Below are 24365 nucleotides of genomic sequence, written 5' to 3' on the forward strand. Positions count from 1 at the left end.
AGATATAAAGTCAAAATAACAGAAAGTCATAGTTACGACACAAATTACAGTATAAGATATAATATCTATATTATTATTAATATATATTAATATATTATTAAAATAAACAGATATAATTATGATATAGTAAGTTATACATATGAATTAGTAAGACAAATTCATATTCATGACATGAATTCTCAAAATTATGAGATACTATTTATTATGAAATAAAAAGTTGAAATCCTGCATACCAAGTTAAATTATGATATACTAATTCATCATTTTGATCAAATGTAGAACGTTTGAGGCAAAAGTAACAATTATGCCATTGAAAGTCATAATTATACATTAAAAACATTGTCAACATTTTGTCAACATTCATCTATAAATGTCTCCCGTTTCCATTTCAGAAATCTGGTTACCTTTATTAAAAGTGCAAAGCCACCATTATGTGTGTATAATTATGATGTACTTTCTACTCCAACCTGAAAAGGTTTGTATACTGTTGAGTCTCCTCTTCTTCTCTGTCAACTCCTGCCATTCCTCTCTGCACATGTCCAGGTTGTGTTTCTCACTCCAGATCCAGTTGCATTACCTGCTGATGCCCTCATGTATATTTCAATGCACTCTTTGTAATGTTTTGCACTTCCTTTTGTTTAACTGCACAATGTTACACTGAACTCAAAGTCCCTACTTAGACAACAGACACCAACTACTTAGAGAAACCGACTACTTCAAATATGTTAAAGTACAAATGTGCAAGTTCTTATTAAAAAAGGCCTTTTAATATTAACCATGAGATGAAATGCTGATGTGCATTTGTTTGAAAAACAGAAAAGGTACAGAAAACAGTCTGTATTTTTTTCATAAGTTTATTCAGTTTAAAAGGTATGTTGAAGAGGGAGATTTAGATCAATTTAAATAAAAACAGGTACACTCAGTTTAAGCTTCAAAACACACTCATTTCAAGATCACAAGTCAGATCAATCACCTCTCAGAGTTCTTATACAAAATCAAGCCTACACTCCAATAAGGCTGAAAAGGAAGAAGTGGTGCATACAGTAAGGCAAAAACACATTCCAAAGGTGGTGAGAAATCAAGGAGCAATTTAAACAAGTCTCCTACATTAAAAAAGAGTGTAAATGAGTCACGTCAACGTGGGTTATTAGAATCACTTGTGACCACAGAGTGAAAACAAGAACATATAATAAAACAATTCAGTGATACATAATTGCAACCATAATTATCGGCCGTGTCATATGTTATTGCAGTTGTCAGCCTAAAATCCAAGACGTCAGACCGCCTAACTCACAAAAATGTTCTTTTTTGAATGTTCTCTAAACAGTCAAAATGTTTTGTTTTTTAATTTAAATGTTCTTTGAATGTTCTGAAACAAGTTAAGTAGCAAAACACAGGTGAACATCCAACTAAAATTAAAAAACGTTTCATGAACGATGTATAAATAATGCTTTTGTGCTAACATTTTCAGAACTTTATTAAAGACCAGAAAACATTGAACGAACATTCTATTAATGTTACTGAAAGAACATTCGTTCTTAATCTCTCCAGAACATTAGCCAAGGTTCTAAGAACGTTCTCTGAGACAGTGCCATTAATATTCTCCACGTCGTACCATTAACATGATCCACTTCGAGTCAAGAGGAGTCACACTCTTACTTAGATTTTCTGTCTTGTTTGCAGCCAAAATCTCTAAAAATTCTTACATCAAGAAGGATTTTCTAAACGAGTAAAAAATATTTTCTTGTTTTCAGAAAAAACAAATCAGAATTAAGTGGGTTTTTTCTTGAAACAAGCTAAATAATCTGCCAATGGGGTAAGAAAAATAATCTTGTTTTCCGTTTGAAATAAGATTTTTTATTTTTTTTTGCTTACCCCACTGGCAGATTAATTTCGCTTGTTTAACAATAATTTGAACTCCTACTTGATTTAAGAATTTTTATATATTTTGCCTGGAAACAAGACAAAATCTAAGTCAGAAAAGCATTTTTTTGCAATGCACAAGGCAAATATTCATAGTTATTAAAGGCAGCCTGATCCTGCACAATATTACAATTCGCAGATGATATTGCATTGGAACAGCTCAGCATTAGTGAGCGAATCTAATCAAGACGCAACTGCCAAAGCCAAACTTTTCTACAGTGCATTCATGCAGTGCAAAGTTTTGGAAATGGGTGGAAGACATGAGTGCATAGCCCTCCATGATTCGATGGTATTCATTTTCTTAAGATCTAGGATGTGCGATTTAGATCCGTAAGAGGTGAGTGTGTCTTCAGAGGTAGAAGGAACAGACCACAACAGTTCCTCTTTACGGAAAGAATCGCTTGAATGGCTTATAATTGCATCTCTTGATGTTTTTGGATAGTCTAGTCCACACTTATGACCTCTTTTATAACAGCAAAGGTGCCATGATGTGCAGTGCAGTGATTGTGTCAGGATTGTTTTACTGCTTTGCAATGAATCTGAAGTATATTCTGTGCCACTAGCAGCATTTGTCAAGTAGTCCTGACCTAAACTTGAGCCCAAGGCATCAAGGTTTGACTGGTTAGCATGTAAAATGCTTTTATCTTAAAGGAATGGTTCCGTGAAACAAAAAAGAATGAAAGAGGGGTCTAGTAATGTTTTGGACCCCATTGACTTCCACTGACATAGACATTTCTCAGAATATCTTTTGTGTTTATCAGATGAAAAAAAAAAGTCAGCTCTGGAACAACCTGAGGGCAACTGAGGACGCTGGTTGCAAAGATGGGAGCTCATAAATCACAAACATCCATGAGGTCCTGCGCCATCTCAGGTGGATTGAGATGAGTTGGACTGTTAACGGATCATTTTCTCCAGGTATTTCAGATCTCCTTAATTGGGTTTGCTTAAATACTGCTGCTAGCGGCACAGAAACTACACTCTTCATCATTAAAGTTTCCTTGCTTGCATTCTTATGGAAATGTGACTCAGATGTAGAATCTATGAAACCAAGATGAATCTAATAGCAACTACTGTGCTACTGATGTCTCTAATGTCTAAACACCCTGTGTTTATTGGTACAGTACATTTACATTTGAAAGGAAAGAAATGTGTGGTCTGGTAGGATGTTTTTCAGTTTTTTTCAAGCTGCAAATGATGAAATGATCTATCTATATTCATTTAATATGAACGGTTGGTTTTGAACTTGGAATAAACTGAAATTTAGAAAGCATGGTTTTGTGCAAATAATGCAGCTGTCCTTACAGCGCCACTTGCCGTTAACACTCGGCATCTGTGCTTCCGTTTGCTGCATTGGGGCTTTGTGCAGAGGAGCTGATGGTGGTTTGCAGGTCGTTGCTTGCATCTGTATGGCCGATCCCATTGGGCCCTGCCCACTTCTCTGGATCGCCATCCTTCATTTCACTGATTTTGAAAGTATAAGCAAAAATGGGAAACAATTTAACACAGATCATTATATTAAATACGTGGTTAACATTTGGTAAAATAGGTAACCATTTTAAAGGGATAGTTCAAACAAAAATGACCTCACTCTCAGGCCATCCAAGATGTAGGTAAGTTTGTTTCTTCATCAGAACAGATATGGAGAAATTTAGCATGTAATTTAGCAGTGAATGGGTGCCGTCAGAATGAGAGTCCAAACAGCTAATAAAACATCACAATAATCTATGAGTAATCCTTACCACTCCAGTCCATCGGGTGATGTCTTGTGAAGTGAAAAGCTGCGTGTTTGTAAGAAGCAAGTCCATTATTAAGACGTTTTAACTTTAAACCATTGCTTCTGACAAATATACAGTCAAGCCCGAAATTATTCATACCCCTGGCAAATTCTGACCACTGGTATTTTTGCCCATTCATCTTGAGTGATGAGCTCCAACTCTTTCAGGTTGGAGGGTCTCCTTGCCATCACCCTGATCTTTAACTCCTCCACAGATTCTCAATTGGATTTAAGTCAGGACTCTGGCTGGGCCACTGGAAAACGTTAATGTTTTTGTCTGCAAACCATTTCTTCACCACTTTTTCTGTGTGTTTTGGGTCATTGTCGTGCTGAAATGTCCACTGGTGTGGACACAAGTTTCTCTGCAGATTGCCTGATGTTGTTGTTGAGAATTTTGATGTATTGCTCCTTTTTCATGGTGCCGTTTACTGTGATTAGGTTCCCTGGTCCACCGGCTGAAAAACACCCCCAGGACATTAGGTTCCCACCACCATGTTTGACAGTGGGGATGCTGTTCTTAGGGTTGAAGGCTTCTCATTTTTTACGCCAAATGAAGGCTACATCATTGTGGCCAAACAATTCAATTTTTGTTTCATCTGACCATAAAAAAGAAGACCAGAAGTCTTCTTCTTTGTCCAGATAAGCGTTTGCAAAGGCCAAGCATGCCTTATCTGGAGAAGTGGTGTCCTCCTTGGTCTGCGTCCGTGGAACGTTGGACTGTCTGCCTTGAGATGTTGCCACCAGCAGAGCCCAGATTCATCAGGATGGCCTTGGTGGTGATCCTTAGATTCTTTTTTACCTCTCTCACTGTCCTCCTGGCCAGCACAGGTGTCACTTTTGGCTTCCGACCACATCCTCTGAGGTCTTGTAATTTTTAATAATACTTCGCACTGTAGCCACTGGAACTTCAAAACATTTAGATATGGTCTTATAGCCCTTTCCTGACTTGTGAGCAGCCACAATGCGCAGCCGCAGGTCCTCAGTGGGCTTCATTGTCTTAGCCATGACTGTCCACAAACCAGCAGAAGAGAGCTTCTGTTTTTCACCTGTTGAGTTGATTAAAACAGCTGTTCCCAATGAATCAGGGTAATTAGAATGCTTTAGAACAGCTTGGACTATTTGGAATAGTATAGAACTTTGTATTTCCCCATAGTCTGTGACAGTTTGCAAAGGGTATGAATAATTTTGGACACTTTTTGTTTGTATGTAAATAAAAGCTGAGAAATATTTTTTTTTCACAATGATGCCTCTCGTACATCGTCTTATTATCTTTTGGGAGAAGCCTGTGTCATTTCCGGTAAAAAAAAAACTTGCTGGTTGAATAAAAGTAACTTTAAAATAATTTCGGGTTTGACTGTAAGTCCATAATCCATAATATTGGTTTCTCCAGTGAAAAAGATGTCTCAACTGAATCAGGATAGAAATATGCACAGATCAAACACAGTTTATAAGCAAAGAGGACAACAGGGGATGGACTTTCTTACTGGGGGAAGCGTTATTATAGACTGATATTTTGCAACTTTTTATTGCTCGAGATGTTAACTGGAGTTGTGTGGATTACGTGTTTTTTTTTTTATCATCTGACATTCTAACGGCACCCATTCACTGCAGAGGATGCATTGGTAAGTAAGTCATATAATGCTAAATTTCTCCAAATCTCTTTTGATGAAGAAACTATTTATTTAATGGATTTACCGTTGTTCACTGCTGAATGAATAGGTTGTGTAGTGTAACCTTACCCTGAACAGCATCCGTTGGTGACTGGTTCATTGGGTTCTTTCTCCGAGAGAGATCCACAGACGCTGTCTGTCTGAGTGGCTCCTTTGGACTCCATGCCAGAGTCTGAGCTCTGTCGAGCCACAGCTGGCTCTCGGCCCGAGTCTGAGCTGGTTCTTGATCCACGCTCACTGCCTGACAGAGAGCTGCTGCCTGGCCCTTCTGTGTCTTTGCCAGAGTCAGAACTGTGCCGGCCGTTCAGGCTGTTTGATGAGGACACTTTACTCAGCTGTCCATCGTCTACAGAGCAACAGATGAAAGATTCTCATTACTCACTCAAGTTAACGCAGTACGCTTAGGGTGTTTTCAATAATCTTCAATCCAATTTTGTCCAATCCAATGCTTATAAATCTCCGAATAGCAATAGAAAGTAGCAAATTTATGGTTTATGGTTGTGGACTAAAACCTGCAGGCTATTTAAAACCTTTTTGATTATTTATGTCCAGTGTTGGGGAAAGTTACTTTTAAAAGTAATGCATTACAATATCGAGTTACTCCCTAAAAAAAGTAACTAATTACGTTACTTAGTTACTTTTTATGGAAAGTAATGTGTTACGTTACTTTTGCGTTGCTTTTTAAATCTGGGCAGGGCTTGCTTGTTTGTTTTTAATATAAAAATTCTATTTTTGGCAAATGTAAAAGCCTTTTCACACCAAAAGCCTCAGGCTTAGAGAAAAGTAAATTAATGTCTGTACAATAGACCGCAGAAGAAAAAATGTCAACTCTTCAGCAATAAAAAAAGGTAATTTTTGCTTATTAGTACGGATGAATTGGATCATCGAAGCTCGGCAGCAAAGACATCGGTTAATAAAATGGGTTTAAATACATAAAGGATATTTGTATTATTTAACATATTCAATTATTGCAGGTTTGCATTGAATTTCACTGTTTTTATTCATTTTAAGGAATATTTTTTTATAGTGAGTGAGATGAATTAAAGCATGTTCAGATTTATTCTAGAACTAAAGTAACTTCTTACAATTTTTCTCAACATCTGGACCGGAGAGCTTTTAATTAATGAATGGGGGAAAATAGTAATTGGCGTTACTTATTTGAAAAAGTAACTCAGATATTTTCTTGTCAAATAAAAAAGTAATGCGTTACTTTACTAGTTACTTGGAAAAAGTAATATTATTACATAACTTGCGTTACTTGTAATGCATTACCCCAACACTGTTTATGTCACATATTTCATACAGTGGTGGCCCAAACTATTAGAACACTAGTATTTCCACTAGTTAAAAATGGGTTTAAGTCAGTTATTTCTGTCTTTTGCTGTAGTGTGTAGTAGTTTACATTTACAAACACTCATTTTGCCATTAGTTGCAATAAACCAGTGAGATTTTTGTTTGCACAAGGAGTCTGACAACAGCCAGTGCTCCACACAGAGATCTGATCTATTCATCATCCAGTCTGTTTAGAATGACATGAAGAAACAAAACAACCTGAGACAGACTAAATCCAGAAGAACTGTGGCGATGTCTACAAGATGCTACTGTACCTGCAAAGCTACAGTACTGTTAAAAGTTTTAGGCACTGTTTAGGTGTAAAAATGCCATAAAATGAGGATGCTGTCAAAAATAGATTTTCTTTAACAATTAATATCTGTTAACTAAATTAAATCAACATTTGGTGTGACCATCCTTTGCGTTTAAAGCAGCTGTTCCCCTAGGCGCACTTGTGCATAGTTTTTCATCTAGCTTCGCAGGTAGGTCTCTTGAAGCATCTTGGAGACGTTGCCACAGTTCTTTTGGATTTAGTCTGTCTCAGTTTGTTTTGTTTCTTCATGTCATTCCAGACAGACTGGATGATGATGAGATCAGATCACTGACTGTTGTCAGACTCTTTGTGCAAACTAAAATCTCTCTGGATTATCACAACTAATGGCAAAATGAATGTTTGTAAAAGTAGACTGATATTTTCTATTGATACACTACAACAAAAGATAGAAATAACTGACTTAAAACCTTTTTTTTTTTTGCTGCTGAAAATACTAGTGTTCTAATCATTTTGGCCACCACTGTATGTGCTTGAAGGGTAGAGTTTATATTCTCGCCTTGTGTGTCCGGATCACAGGCCTGTTTGCGTCTCCTCCTTAGAATTACTTCCAGTTCACTGTCCTTTTTAGCATGAACTACTTCCTGGAAACCACGGCTGGGACTCTTCTTCACTGTCTCCTATAGATTTAGAAAAAAAAAACAGAATATTATGAGCAAAGAGTACTTTATATAGTATATTACAGATTTTTTTTACAACCACTACTGTACAGATAACCATCATCACTCAGTTAATTTTTGTAAACAAACAGAAAATTTATTAATTTCTGTAATCTGTGGATCAACAGCTGGCCTCGTAAGCAAATGTTAATCAGAAAGCCTACCAGAATGCCTTTCAGTTCTTCCATTGCACTTTCCTGGTGCTTTTCCTCCACTGCTGCTGCTGCAGCCGCTGCTGCCGCTGCTGCCACTGCTGCTACTGGGCTCGGCTGCTGTGGATCAGGAACGTAAATGTACATTATATGATCAAATCATTCAAATATTTCATTACATAATTGAAATAAAGCTAAAATAATATATGAATTAGATTTTAAAAAATTAAACACGAAAAACTAAAATTAGAAAGGTTGCCTTGTGAAGTAACTGATTATTCCTTTTAAATTCCAATTCAGTTTCTGATATGGAGGCACAATCATGCAGAAGTGTATTTAAGTGTAAGTCTGAATTTGAATTTAACAAAAGTATAATTCAATTGGAAGTTAGAATGACTGGAATTCAACTGTTTTTTTTTGTTGTTGTTGTTTTTTTTGTTCCAAGGTCACAAATAATATAAATTACAAAAGCATTTTGTAATATTTTGTTTCAGCACAAAATATTAATCATCACAATTGTTTTCAACATTGATGATAATCAGAAATATTTTGGAGCATTAAATCTGCATATTAGAATGATTTCTGAGGGATCATGTGACACTGAAGACTGGGGTAATTATGCTGAAAATTCAGCTATGCATGACAGGAATAAATTACATTTGAAATTATATTCACATAAAAAAAGAATTATTTGAAATTATAATAATATTTCACAATATTACTGCTTTTTTGTTAAAAAAATTTAGCCTTGGTGAGCATAAGAGACTTATGCACATGAGGTACTTAATAATAATAATTTATCAAAAGTGACAGTAAAGACATTTATAATTGTACAAAAGATTTCTTTCTGAAATAAATAAATATTCTTTGAAGTTTGAAATTTATCATGGTTTCAGCAAAATATGAAGCATCACAATTTTCAATACTGATAATTGAAATCTGAAATAATATATAAATATTAGATTAAAAAAATTTAATTGAAAAACTAAAATTAGTAATGTTGCCTTGTCAAGTAACTGAATTAAATATGCTGTATGTTGTCAAATTGTAACATTACTGCATGTAAAAATAAAAGTCAATTAAAAGCTAAATAAAAATGTTAAAAGAAAAACATTGCTACAAATATACCCATGCTGCTTAAGTTTTTGTGGTCCAGTGTCACAAATAATATAAATTACAAAAGCACCTACCAAAATCATAACATATACTGAAATGAAAATCTAAAAAAGAAATTCAAAATATTATTAAATACTATAACATTCTATAAATAATACTAAACTACACTACTAACAACAATTCTAACACTAAACATTACAGAAACTTGTAAATTATTAACAAGCAGCTACAGCAGGTGGTGTAGTTAAGTTTATGTCCGAAAGCCAAAAACAAAAGACAATCTTCGTATGCAGCATAATGGGAAGCAGGCAATCTCTAGAGTCAGGACTACAGCTGTTGATCAGAAGTTATACAGCCCCTCTGAGCCTCAGGATAATCTTGGTGGCTTTGCCCGTCAATAACTTAAACAAGATGGATCCCTTCTCAGCTGTCTATACTCAAAATGCGTTAATGAGCCGACCCATCCTCAGGGAGGACGATCAAATGCTATGAAGCATTTCTGCAGGGTCTTTCATATTGACAAAATGCTGCTGAGTTGTAAAACACAGGATTTGCGTTGATTGTAATGGAGCGGTCTGAGCAGTTTAACACTGGTGCATGAGGAACAATGATATGGTGGGATGATTGTTGTTAAACACTGTAAACAATAGATGTTGAACGTACCTTTGTGCCAAATCTCTGCGATGATGAGGTCAGCAGATGATGGTACAGAGTAAAGAAAACATCACATCACATAAATTAGTTCACACAAAATACACAATATATTCATAACCAATGTAAAAATGTGTGTTACAAGTGCACAATTTGAAATGGAATGAGAATTTCTTTAAAATTCCGATTTAGTTAAACATGCAGAAGTGTCATTTAAATTTTAGAAAATGTCATTACATTGGAAATTAGAATTAATAACATTTCAGTTAATTGAACTGAGGTCTTTACTGTTTAAAAATATATGTATAAGATATTATATGATATTATATTATATATATAAAAATATAAGATATCTGCATATCTTATCATATACACTAATAATATTAATACTACTAATAATAATTAATCAAAGTTGACATTTATAATATTACAAAAAAATTCTATTTTAAATAAATGCTGTTCTTTTGAACTTTCTATTCATCAAATAATCCTAAAAAAATGAAATATTAAATCAAATTAAATAATACTAAATATTAATCATTACACTTGTTTTCAACAATGATAATAATCTGAAATATTTTAATAAATTACATTTAATTATATTCACAATGAAAATAATTATCTGAAATTGCAATAATATTTCACAATAGTACCGTTGTTACTGTTTTTTGTTCAAATAAATTAGCCTTGGTGAGCATAAGAGACTTATGCATATGAGGTACTCAATAATAATAATATTAATTATAATTGATCAAAAGTGAGAGTAAAAACATTTATAATTTTACAAAAGATTTCTATTTGAAATAAATGCTGTTCTTTTAAGCTTTCTATTCATCAAATGTACCATAGTTTCAGCAAAAATATTATTTGTCAGAATTTAACATTGATCATTGTTTCGATAATTGAAATAAATCTGAAATAATATATAAATATTAGATTTAAAATTGAAAATTGAAAAACTAAAATTATGTTAAAAGAAAAAAATTACAAAAGCACATAAAGTCAAAACATAAACTAAAATTAAAATATAAAAAAATCAATAAAAAATACTAAAATGGGTGATATAGATCACAAAATAAAATAAATTGTAAATAAAATAAATAAAAAATCTAACATATTAAAAAATAATTAGAAAAAAGTGCTAGTGTAACTGTTTGAAATTAAATTTATATATATTTATATATATAATTGTCTATACATATTTCTTTATAATAAAAAAAATGAACATTTATTTTTATAGACCATGAAGGAAGAAAATTTACCTCAAAGTCACGAAGCAGGTTTACCTTAAACTTTAATTAATTTTTTCCTTAACAATTTTGTTGGTTAGGGTGAATTAGGGTGAATTAAATCACTCTGCTGTGAGAATGTTTTGAATTTTTTTAAATTGCGATACAATGAATTTATTTTCCTGTCATTCCAAATCAGCCAATTAGGCCAATTAGATTCAAACTCAAACTCATAAAGCGAGTCAATTAAGGTCTGAATTTTGGTCCAGGTTCAAAAACTGACCTTAGTGTCCTGACTCTTGACAGGCCTAAGAACCACGCCGTGTTTAATTCTCTCCATCATTTCATTGACAGCTTTGACTTTGACATCGTCCACAGCTTCGTTCACTGCGTCGAGAGAGAATGTGTTTGTCCAGAAACCAATAATAAGGCAACAGAATAAATTAAAAACACACTGTAGGGACAGTTACCTGGGGCTTGCTCTAGTTTGGGGGTTCCTTTACCTCCCTTGGACGATTTCCTCATAATGGCAATGAGAGAGCTGCCGTAAACAGAGATATGTAATTGGATGTTTGACAACACTGGTTTTAATTATTGTATATGACAGTTTGGCTTCAGTGTTACCTGAGGGGGTTGCAGCGCGAGGGAGGAGGTGGGGGAGGTGGAGGAGGAGGCGGTGGGGGAGGGGGAGGTGGTTGAGGAGGAGGGGCAGGGGGAGGAGCAGTCCCAGGGGAGGGGCCTGACTCTGAGGCACAGCTCCTCCTTTCCTCCTGCAGCTCTTTAACTGTGACAAACGACAAAAGGATGCCGGGATGTTACCGTATGTGGGTCACTGCGGCTTTTAGAATTTGCCTTTAAATTTTACATTTTTTCTTAGTTTTACCTTTCTCTTCCAATAGAGTGTTTCTCTTCTCTTCCTCCTGCAGCCGTCCCTCAGTCTCTTTCTTTTCTTCATCTAATATCTCCAGTTGTCTTTGCAGTTGAACTAGCTGCTTACGTAAAGCACATCCATCCAGTTCAGTCTCTAGAGCTTTTACCTAAAAACAAATGGGACATACGGTGAGTTCAGGTCATATTTTTGAGTTCAACAATTAGGAAAATCAGGATTTTCTTTAAGCCCAGAGTCATTGGGGATGAGAAAATGGTGAGAAAATATGTAATGGCCCATTTCTGCCACTGAATAAAAAAATAACTTCTAATTTCATAATTTTTTTTTTGCGGTTTACATCTTGCAATTCTGACTTTTTTTTTTCTCAGAATTGTTAGACATGAACTCACAATTCTGATTATTTTCTTGCAATTTTCCCAGAGATTAGAAATATAACCTTGCAAGTGCAAAGTCACTTTTTCTCAGAATTGAGAGATATAAATTCAAAATTGCAAGTTATAAAGTCAAAATTGCTAGAAAAATATTTGCAATTCTGATTATTTTCTTGCAATTGCAAGTTCACATCTTGCAATTTTGACTTTCTCAGAATTAAGAGATATAAATTCAAAATTGCAATTTAGAAAGTCAAAATTGCTAGAAATAAACTTTAAAGATAAAGATTATTTTCTTGCCATTGCAAGTTTACATCTTGCAGCTCTGACTTTTTTCTCAGAACTGAGAGATATAAATTTGAAATTGCAAGTTATAAAGTTAAAATAGCTAGATATAAACTCACAATTTAGATTTTTTCTCGCAGTCGAGTTTACATCTTGCAATTTTGTCTTTATTTTCTCAGAATTTAGTGATATAAACTCAAAATTATAAGTTATAAAATCATTATTGCTAGTAATAAACTCACAATTCTGATTATTTTCTTGCAATTGCGAGTAATTTAGCCTTTTTTTCCTCCCTCAGAATTATGTGATATAAACTCAAAATTATAAGGTTATAAGGTCAAAATTTATAGAAATAAAGTCACAATTCTGATTATTTTTCTTGCAAATACAAGTTTTCATCTTGCAATTCTGACTTTTTTCAAGTTACAGTCCAATTCTGAAAAAAAAAGAAATTCTTACAATTGCGACTTCATAACTCACTGTTGTGAGTTTATATCCTACACAGTTGTGAGTTATAAAGTCAGAATTGTTAAATTTCCTAAACTGACTTTTTTTTTCAGAATTGTGAGTTTATATCTTACAATTCTGACTTTGTAACACACAATTGCGAGTTAACATCACACATTTCTGACTTTATACAGTAGCTCACAACTGTGAGATAAAAAGTCACAATTAGCTCTTGTATTTTTTATTTAGTGGCGAAAACAAGCTTCTACCATCTTGCTCTGACTAAAGTAATTTGAACTCGCCTTCCAAACCCTCAAACTTTTTAGGAGCACTTGAACACACCAATTTTCAACAATAATTTAAATTCCCATTTAAATTATTTGTTTCTGTGAAAATCTGTTATTCTTTAGGACTGGATCAGTGCAATGAACTCAAATGGAACCCAAACTGATGCTCAGTGTAAAACGTCCTTGACTTTAGTACAGAATTAGTTCATATTTACGGGCTGACTTGTAAACATGGCTTTGCTAACACAGCCTATTGATTGCGTGACGTCTGACATTAGGATCTATGCTCTTTGAAATTGCAGGTCAGACTGTATATTGACTGATGACGCATCAGTCCTGCTGATTCACAAACACTAAATCCCATTTGGCCCCAAAAACAGTTCTAGTACTAGTAATGCTGCAATTTGGTCAATCCAGGACCTGAATATTGCCTCATCTGATTCCTTGCTCATCTAATTTGCTCAGACTGTGGTAACCATCATGTGTAATAAGTATCAGATGATCTGGAAAGTTTTTATTTGCTGCCAGAGCTTAAATATGACAGACACCTCTGATGCTCTGAGATTTGTGTTTGTTTAATATAGTTGTGGTTGTTTTGACAGACTATCACCTACATGCGTTTATCATTTATTGTGGTTTGAAAAGTATTACATGATACTGAGGCTGCAAGTGTAGAACAGAAGACCCACATTAGACCCTAAGAAAAGCACTGACATTGTGGGGAAACTAAAATGTGATTGAGGTCACAAGTAATCTAAAAGTAGTCTGATTGTATTACCTACAATGGTTTACATTACTAACTACAATTTTTTTTTCATGTAGTTTGGAATCAGTAACATATTACAATTTGTAAGTTATCCACCCACCTCTGCATGCATTTTAGGTTTTAAATAATAGTGCGAATACCTAAAAAATTAACTTTTGCAAATCTTAGTAAAACATATTTCATGATTGTTTTAAATGCATCTCAAAGGGAAACTCCTAGAAATGCATTTGCACTTAGATCAGCCTCAAAAACAACTCATTTCATGTCTTTTTATGACTAATTTATCATTGAATGTCTTCAGTAAATCCTGACAGTAGTTATTTTTAAGTCAAAATTGCTAGAAATTAACTCACAATTCAGATTTTTCTTGCAATTGAGTTTACATCTTGCAATTTTGTCTTTATTTTCTCAGAATTGAGAGATATAAACTAAAAATTGCAAGTTATGAAGCCAAAATTGCTAGAAATAAACTCGCAATTCAGATTATTTTCTTGCCATTGCAAGTTTACATCTAGTAATTTTAACTTTTTTCTTGCAAATTCTGAATTTTTTCTCAGAACTGAGAGATATAAACTCGAAATTGCAAGTTATAAAGTCAAGCTAGAAATAAACTTGCAATTTTTTTGCAGTTGAGTTTACATCTTGCAATTTTGTCTTTATTTTCTCAGAATTTAGTGATATAAACTCTAAAATTTTAAGTTATAAAGTCATAATGAAATAAGAGAAATTGCTAGAAATAAACTCGCAATTCAGATTATTTTCTTGCAATTGCAAGTTTACATCTAGCAATTCTGACTTTTTTCTTGCAATTCTGACTTTTTTTAAATTGAGAGACAAACTCAAAATTGTAAGTTATGAAGTCAAAATAGCTAGAAATAAACTCGCAATTCAGATTATTTTCACAAATTGCAAGTTTACATCTTGCAGTTCTAACTTTTTTCTCGCAATTCTGACTTTTTTCTCAGAACTGAGAGATATAAACTCAAAATTGCAAGTTATAAAGAAAAAAATACTAGTAATAAACTCACAATGCTAGAAAAAAACTCGCAAGTTTACATCTTGCAATTCTGACTTTTTTCGCAGAACTGAGAGATATAAACTCGAAATTGCAAGCTTTAAAGATAAAAAAGCTAGTAATAAACTCGCAATTCAGATTATTTTCTTGCAATTGCAAGTTTACATGTGGCAATTCTGACTTTTTTCTTGCAATTCTGACTTTTTTTTAGAATTGAGAGACATAAATTCGAAATTGTAAGTTACAAAGTCAAAATTGCTAGAACTCGCAATTCGGATTATTTTCTTGCCATTGCAAGTTTACATCTCGTAGTTCTAACTTTTTTTCTCACAATTCTGACTTTCTTCTCAGAACTGAGAGATATAAACTCAAAATTGCAAGTTATAAAGTTAAAATTGCTAGAAATAAACATGCAATTAAGATTTTTTCTTGCAGTTAAGTTTACATCTTGCAGTTCGTTCTAACTTTATTCTCGCAATTCTGACTTTTTTCTCAGAACTAAGAGATATAAGCTCGAAATTGCAAGTCGTAATTTCTAGAAATAAACTCACAATTCGATTTATTTTTTTGCAATTGCAAGTTTATATCTAGCAATTCTGACTTTTTTACTGCAATTCTGACATTTTTTTTTTTTAGAATTGAAAGACATAAACTTAAAATTGTAAGGTATGAAGTCAAAATTGCTAAAAAATAAACTCGCAATTCAGATTATTTTCTTTCCATTGCAAGTTTACATCTTGCAATTTTTATTTTCTCAGAATTGAGTGATATAAAATCTAAAATTGCAAGTTATAAAGTCACAATTGCTAGAAATAAACTCACAATTCTGAATATTTTCTTGCAGTTGTTGCGATTCTTGTAAATGCACCTCAATGGGAAACTCCTAGAAATGCATTTGCACTAAGATCAGCCACAAAAACATCTGTTTCCATGTCTTTTCATCACTAATTTATCATTCAATGTATTTATTAAATCCTGCCAAAAGTTTATTAATGCCAAAAAGGGTTTGTGTGGGTTTTTGTGCTCCTAAAAACTAAAACCAGTCATTTAAATGTGCAGTATAAAAATGTTCTGTTTGAGATTTCCCGAAGATTACATTTTAAAGGTTATTACATTATTAGACCACTTTTTAACGATTAACTGTAAGCCAGTCAGATGAATGCACAGCACTATTTCATCACGTTTAATGTCTGATTAAACTGGATTGTGTGTGGATAATGAATAAGACAAAAATGCTTAATGAGTTCTAAAAAAAAATAACGAATATTAGAGGATTAATATTTATGAAAGGATTTAAGTCTCTGAAAAGCTCTAGCTGACAGTATCAAAGTACTGTAACTAAAAAGGGGTTTAGTATATTTAATTCCATTGTCTAATCCTATCATGCAATCCATGATTAGGTTTATTGTGTTCATGCAAATATGATTAAACTTTCACAGATTTTTAGCTGATAAAACCTAAAACATATACTCCAGTTTTGCACACATACGATTCATTTGCCTTAAAGTTTCACCTACCTTCTCTTGGTGCTGTATTCTCTCTTCTTCTAATGTTTTGGTCACATTGGCCACATCTTCTAAAGCTTTAAGCAGCTGAATGCTGGGATCTGCCTGCTGCAGTAGAATCATACTCTGTCTGTTTGCTTCTTTCTGCTTCACCATCATCTACAGAAGAAAATGAACATTAGGAAACAACTTAATTTTCCTGCTTTAGCTATTATGCATGCCACCATGGACAATTCATACTTATCAGTCAATAAATGCATTCATCTTGTCTTAGTTGGATTTTGAGGTCACCAGGTCACAGTTTGCAGTGAATTCAGATGTGTTTTGTCCCGTACCTCATGTGCATAGGTCTCTGCTTTCTGCCTGAGGCTCTGCTCCAAATCCAGCTGCTCCTTCATGTTTTCATACTCATGAGTGGCCATCATAGACACTAAAGAGAGAAACAATGACATCTGAATTTGTATAATCCCTAGACCTTTTGAGGTATAATAAAAAAAAATATCATAACACAGTATTACAGGCTTAGATTATTCTATGGACAGCATAAATTGTAAATGTAAGGAATTTACTGATTCCTCTTTTACATTAATGATTCTTTTAGTAAGCAAAGAATAGTTGGATTGTATCTATATACATAACAAATATAAGGCTTTATGCTCAAAAGTTTGGTGTCAGTAATTTTGAAAAATAAACACATTAAATTGGTCAAAAGTTACAGTAAAGATATTTATAATGTTCAAGTAAATGCTATTTTTTAAACTTTCAAAGAATCCTGAAAAATATATATAATGTTTTCACAAATATATTAAGCCTTACCACTGTTTTTTTTAACATTGATGATAATAATAAGTAGTGCTTCTTGAGCAGCAAATCTGCATATTGGAATTATTTCTGAAGGATCATGTGGCACTAAAGACTGGAGTAATGATGATGAAAATTCTGCTTTGCATCACAGGGATAAATTCATATTAAAGTAAAATATTAAAATATAAAAATTTGCATATATACTGTACATGCTGTTCATAAAATTTATTTTTAATGTTTTTTGAAGATGTCTTTTCTTCTCATCGAGGCTTAGTTTATTTGATTAAAAATACAGAAAAAAACAGTAATATTGTAAATTATTATTGCAATTTAAAAAAGTTTTCTATTTTAATATACTTTAAAATATAATTTATTCTTGTGATGCAAAGCTATATATAATTTTTGGAACCCTTAATTTTTTCAGGATTCTTTGATGAATAGAATGTTTAAAATAACAGCATTTATTTAAAACAGAAATCTTTTGCGACAATACACACCATTTAAAGTTTGGGGTCAGTGTTTTTTCTTTCTTTTTGCGGTTCTTTTAAACTTTTTTCATCAAACATTCCTGAAAAATGTAGGTTCCAAAAAATATTTAGCAGCAGTTTCCAACATTGACAATACATAAGCATATTAGAATATGAATATAGTAGAGAATTCAGCTTTGCATCACAGGAATAAATTCTATTTGAAAGTATATTAAAATAGAAAACCACTATTTTAAATGGCAAAAATATTTTATAATATTATAATATTTTTTCTATATTTTTATCAAAAAAAAAAAAAGAAACTTTGTTGAAACACAAAAAAAGTCTTACTATTCTTAAGGTTTGGCAGTGTGTGTGTGTGTGTGTGTGTGTGTATATATACAGCTATTTAAATTGTTAAATTAAAAAATAATAATAATAAATGTAGCCTTGGTGAGGATAAGAGGCTCCTCTCAAATTAATATATATATTTTTTTAATTTACAGATCCCAAACATTTGAACAGTATAAACATTTAAAGCCTTTTAGACATTTCCAAAAAACAAGAATTCTTGTATGCGCATATATCATATAATTTACATCATGGCTACTTCTATTAAATTTCATAGCCAAAACTGTCAAAAAAACACTAAAACAGTGAGCATTTGCAGGATAAGTTTAGCACAAGCCAGTGCAGTATTTGACCTGAGTAATGCAATATTCCAGTCAGAGTAATAACACAAATGAGCAAAGAGGGAGCTGGGAGGATGTCAAAACAAAGTGCATCACCCCCAGCTGGAGAAGAGGGACTTCCTGTGGTGAATCTTTTACAGATAATTTGATCGGGGACTCTGACGTGCGGCCGGTAGTGAGTGGGCTGGTGGGGAACATTAATCTTCTTGGAAGGCACATGCACAGATGCACTGCAGGCCATCTGAGATGATGCTCATGCATTTGAATACAAGGGAGGAAATGAAGCGGCTCTGTGTTCATAACGGCCGTACTCACCCCTGTTGAACCTCTTAATGGTCTTGCTTTGCTGCTCAATGGTTTTATAAAGATCCTTCATCTCGGCCTGCTCCTTTTCAGTCTGTGAATTAGCATGAGGCACATGTCTGAGAAACAGCTGAGAAACTCGATTAGACATTGTTACGCTGGTATCCTTTTAGGATCAGCAATACAGCAGGTCACTAAGGCTTCATTTCAAGCTCATTTATTATTTATGAACAGGTTAAAATACTACACTTTGCAGTGCAAGCCGCCATTCACTGCCATCAAGCCCCACTAAGCTCGATTTGAGGAAAAAGTTTAAAAAGTTGCTTTGCTACTCACAAGTGCTGTCAACTCCTCTATCCGTCTCTGCTGATCTTGAAGCTGACAAGTTAACTGCTTCTTCTCCTCCAGCAAAGAACTCACGGTTTCTTGGAGATCTGTGGCGAAAGCAGAGATTGCAATGAATGTACCCTTATGAGAGATTGACACAAGAACACAAGAAACACAAGAAACTGAACCCTATTTGTTTGAGGTATATGGTATTTACCTTTGACTTGCTGCTTATACTGTGAGAAAGGATCAGAGACAGGATCTTGTGGGTCAGTCTCTTCTTCTAGGGAAATGCAGTCAGAAATACTGGGCAGCAGCTCATCCAGACACGGCCGTGATGACAGGCTCAAATATTTCAGCTTCCTGTTCTCGCAGTTCAACTAAAAGTGGTCAAAACAAAATGATTAATGTCATAAATGACATATTAGTGACATTCAGTGACATTTGAAGTTTTGCAATTTTTTAAGTTTGGCCATTGTTTTAACAGTAAAAAGGCTGTAAAAATAATACAGTAAATATCTGTTAATTGGTTAACGGTAAATATCCTTATTTCATACAGAGAAAACGGTCTAATGGGACATTACATGTAATCTTACAGTAAAATATAAAAAACATAAACTAACATTCCCAGAATTATCCAACAGCTCACATTTAATGGGTTTTCATTAAAATAAATATGTTTTAAAAAGAAAAAAAAAATATTTTAGTAATTTGGTAAGCTATATTAATATCTAAGTTAAATTAAATATTATGTTTTTTTTTACTGTAAATTGAATTCTGTAAATTCAAAATCTTACGGTTAGGGTTGTGTGTGTATATATATATATATATATTATGCTTGTATTGCTTTTTAGTACAAATACACTACCAGTCAAAAGTTTCTGAACAGTAAGATTTTAAATGGTTTTTTTTTTTTAAGAAAAAGAAGCCTGCATTTATTTGATCCAAAGAACAGCAAAACAGTAATATTTTGAAATATTTTACTATTTAAAATAACTGTTTTCTATTTGAGTATATTTTAAAATGTAATTTATTCCTATGATTTCAACGCTACATTTTTTGCATCATTACTTCAGTCACATGATCATTCAGAAATCATTCTAATATTCTGATTTGCTGTTCAAAAACATTTATTATTATTATTATTATTATTATTATTATTATTATGTTTAAAACAGTTTTTTTTTCAGGTTTCTTTGATGAATAGAAAGTTCAAAAGATCAGCATTTATTTGAAATAGAAATCTTTTGCAACATTGTAGCTGTTTTTGTCATCACTTTTGATCAATTTAAAGCATCCTTGCTAAATAAAAGTATTAATTTTTATCATTTATTTCCAAAAAAAAGAAAATTATACTGACTCCAAGCTTTTCAATGGTATAGTTTATAATGTTAAAAAAGCTTTTTATTTTAGATTCAAATGCTGATCTTTGGATCTTTCTATTCATCAAAGAATGAAAAAATGCACTCAGCTGTTTTAAATATTGGTAATAATAATAATAAAAAATTCTTGAACAGCAAAAAAAGCATATTAGAATGATTTCTGAAGCAGACAATTCTGCTTTGCATCACATGAATAAATTCTATTTTAACATCTATTAAAACCACTCTTTTAAATTGCAATAATAAATGCAGGCTTGGAAAACAACAACAATCTTACTGTTCAAAACTTTTGACTGGTAGTGTATATGAAAAGCTGAAAGATGTCAACAAACAGAAATACATGGATAAAATTATTAAGGTTTTGGGTTTTACTTTACAATAACTTAAGGTTCCTATATTCCTATAAGTTAACTATATTTAATGCATTAACTTACATTAACTAACAATGAGCAATGCATTTGGTACATTAATCTTGTATGTATTAATCTTTGTTAACATTAGTTAATAAAATACAACTGTCCATTGTTAGTCTATGTTAGCTCAGATTTATTAAATAGCTTAATACATACAACTTACAAAAATTGTAAAGTGTTACCAGGTTTTCTAATGAAACTGCAGTGTAATACTGTAAGGTAAACACCTTGGTTGCCAGAGCCTCTGCATTTTCCCGGCACGACTTCTCAATCTCAAGCTGGGTCTGTAGCACATTCACCTCCTCGATCACCATTTGTGAAACTGTGCAAAGAAATCAAATGCATTTATGAGTAAATGAAAGCACATCAGGTCATATTTAGAATCAAATGAATCATGCAGGAACTAAATCTAAGTCAATTAGATATAAATCTAGATTCTATACACATTGTAGATATGTAGATATAGATGTTTTCATCTATATTTTTTACAGTATTTCTTGGAGTGAACGTCAGGCTACCTCCTACACAGTTCATGAGGGTGCTGTCAGCTCCAGAAGCACAGAAATGGTTCACAAATACTGCTGTTTAACATACAACATACATTTTAAAAGAGAAAACCATGTTGTATAAGCCATTAAACCAGAGATGAGGCATATATGAAAATATATGACATGACTTGATTCATTAACAGCGTATAAAACAAGTACATTTTCATTTAGATGTGGTTTTGCTCTCAGTGAAACATTACCAGAGTCTAATGAGATGGACAGTTATCAGTTACATGCTCACAATAGGGACCATTTCCCACACTTTGGCTACCATTGATGGACTGTCGCTACAAAGCACTGGCGTGGTAACTCTATACACTACCCTGGCCTCTCAAATAGTGGATTGGATGTCATAGCAATGCCAGAGCAGCTCACATCAAACACGCTCCTGAGCAAGTCACTGGAGCATTGCACTACTTCTAAAATTCCAACAAATAGCATCTCAAAAACAGCTCTTTAAAGGAGAAGTTCAATTCCAGAACAAAAATGTACAGATAATTTACTCACGTCCCTTATCATCTAAGATGTTCATGACTTTCTTTCTTCAGTTGTGAAAAAATTATGTTTTTTGAGGAAGACATTTCAAGATTTCTCTCCATATAGTGGACTTCTATGGTGACCATCGAGTTTGAGCTTCCAAAATGCAGTTTAAATGCAGCTTCAAAGGGCTCTAAACGATCCCAGCCAACAGTAGAATTTTGAAATATTTGTACTATTTAAAATAACTGTTTTCTATTTGAATATATTTTCAAATGTAATGTATTCCTGTGATCAAAGCTGAATTTTTAAATGCAGAAGGGTCTTATCTAGTGAAACGATCGCTTATTTTAAAAAAAATTACAATTTATATACTTTTTACCCTCAAATTAGAGCTGCTCGATTTGCATTTATTCAATCCAAAGAACAGCAAAACAGTAAAATTTTTAAATATTTTCACTATTTAAAATAACTGTTTTCTATTTGAATATATTTTAAAATGTAATTTATTCCTGTGATTTTAAAGCTGAATTGTTGTTTTCATCATTACTGCAGTCACATGATCCTTCAGAAATCATGCTAATATTCTGATTTGCTGCTTAAAAAACATTTATTATTATTATTATGTTTAAAACAGCGTAGGTTTTTTTTCCCAGGTTTCTTTGATGAATAGAAAGTTCAAAAGATCAGCATTTATCTGAAATAGAAATCTTTTGTGACACTATAACTGTCAATATCATCACTTTTGATCAATTTACAGCATCCTTGCTAAATAAAAGTATTCATTTCTATAATTTCTTTCCCAAAAAAAACAAAACATTTATATTGACTCCAAGCTTTTGAATGGTATAGTGTATAATAAAGCTTTTTATTTCAATAAATGCTGATCTTTGGATCTTTTGGATCGAAATGCAGTTTAAATGCAGCTTCAAAGGGCATTATTTGTTCCTGTGCCTTTCACAGGAAATGAGCAAGAGAGGGGGTTTATTATACATTATTCCATGAAAGGCTGTTGAATTATGCAGGAACGATGCGTCTCTCCACATGCAGTCACAGCAAAGTACATCAACGGCCTGCCCCGGAGCCCTTTCCCGGAATAAATATCCCTCATTTTCTCTTCATGTGGTAACATACTGTACACTGTGAGAATGGAAAGCATGTCATCAATGCATGGCCTCGCTTTCACCCCGTATTCAGGTAGTGATCAACTGATTCTGATATCACATCATATTAGCACACATTTGACACTAGAAAAATCTTGATGTGCAAAACCTTATCATCATAAACACAGATCAAACTGTTAAAACAGCTCTCAGGGTGGCATTTAATACTTACTATGATACTATTTAAATTCAGCAGGTTTAAGGCAGTTTTTTCCTTCATTACCTGTTAAATATGCAGGATGGGCAGCAGTGCTGCAGTGCGCAGATCTGCAGAGCCAATGAGAGAATAACCTGACAGTTCAAAGTGAAGCTCTCAATAGCTATCCGAACTCTCGAAAAGAGAATAATGCAAATGTCCATAAGAGAAATGCATATCAAAAATTATTCAAATATTCACACATTTTTTAGCTTACTGATCCATCACAGCATTGACCCAACATGCTGCAAGAATACTGTGCATCATGTAATCAAATTAAAGGGAAGTTGATATTTTTCAGTTAACATAAGGTAATGAAATGAAATTAACTATAAAAAATATATTGTTTTAACCTAAAATAATTTGTTACACTCAAAAAAATGATTCTACCACACTGTACAGTTAATTTAAAAAAAAATCTTTTTCATTTAACACCATTGTGTTAGGTTTCCCATTTAAACAATTGCATTGTGTTAAACTGATATGAAACAGTTTCGTTTTGGTTCAACTCAATATTTTCATTTTGAAAGAACGTATTTCAATTAAGTAGAGTTGAGAGTACATAAATTATTTTACTTGTGTAACTAGGAAGTGGATTTCCCCTTCCCATCATGCTTTGCACACGGCTGGATAAGGAGAGTAAATGTTGAAATAAAATTTTATTTTATGCATTTTTTTAATAAAATGATAAAATTGGGAGACTTGTTAATGTTTGTATATAAAACAGTTTCTGGTATGGTAGTGTTTTTGGGGGTTACCATTGTGGTGAATGCATAGAGCATGTGCTTGGGTTGAGGACCTGATAACATAAGTTAAAGTTGTTTTAATAATAAAATAAACAACTACTTTGGGTATGCCATGGATGTAACAAAGCCATCTTATGGCTAATGCCTAATAAGTTGGTTAATGCCTAAAGTTAAGTAAATCCAATGTATCATTTTTTGAGTGTAGAAGAATTTCTGTTATTTGTTTTCCAGTTAAATGTTTTAGATTGAGTTCAACAAGCATAAAATAATTACTTCATAAACGTATCAATTTCATTGGAACTATATTTGATCAAATTGAGTTGGCCCAACTCAATTACATTTCATTGCATGAATTTGTTTTTTATGAGTTGGGATCACACATATTTATTGGATGGAAATCCTGCCCTCAATTAAATTGAGTTCATCCAATGACTTATTTTTTTGA

General features: G+C 33.0%; 1 protein-coding gene across 1 annotated transcript in view; it reads right to left on the reverse strand.

Annotated features, from left to right (window-relative positions):
• Positions 1 to 1216: 1216 nt before the first annotated feature.
• Positions 1217 to 24365, reverse strand: part of LOC141316018 (shootin-1-like) — a 30685-nt gene continuing 7536 nt past the window's right edge. Inside the window, exons 4-18 of the mRNA XM_073832761.1 lie at positions 21018 to 21112; positions 19213 to 19375; positions 19005 to 19102; positions 18681 to 18762; positions 16738 to 16832; positions 16415 to 16561; positions 11721 to 11874; positions 11462 to 11621; positions 11308 to 11378; positions 11121 to 11224; positions 9621 to 9635; positions 7854 to 7961; positions 7530 to 7650; positions 5437 to 5713; positions 1217 to 3384 (exon numbers count right to left, since the gene is read on the reverse strand). Of these exons, the coding sequence (XP_073688862.1) occupies positions 3240 to 3384; positions 5437 to 5713; positions 7530 to 7650; positions 7854 to 7961; positions 9621 to 9635; positions 11121 to 11224; positions 11308 to 11378; positions 11462 to 11621; positions 11721 to 11874; positions 16415 to 16561; positions 16738 to 16832; positions 18681 to 18762; positions 19005 to 19102; positions 19213 to 19375; positions 21018 to 21112 (1835 nt within the window). The 3' untranslated portion in view covers positions 1217 to 3239. The remainder of the gene's footprint in view (positions 3385 to 5436; positions 5714 to 7529; positions 7651 to 7853; positions 7962 to 9620; positions 9636 to 11120; positions 11225 to 11307; positions 11379 to 11461; positions 11622 to 11720; positions 11875 to 16414; positions 16562 to 16737; positions 16833 to 18680; positions 18763 to 19004; positions 19103 to 19212; positions 19376 to 21017; positions 21113 to 24365) is intronic.

Source organism: Garra rufa, unplaced genomic scaffold (genome assembly GCF_049309525.1).
Source record: "Garra rufa unplaced genomic scaffold, GarRuf1.0 hap1_unplaced_066, whole genome shotgun sequence".
In the NCBI taxonomy this organism is placed as follows: domain Eukaryota; kingdom Metazoa; phylum Chordata; class Actinopteri; order Cypriniformes; family Cyprinidae; genus Garra; species Garra rufa.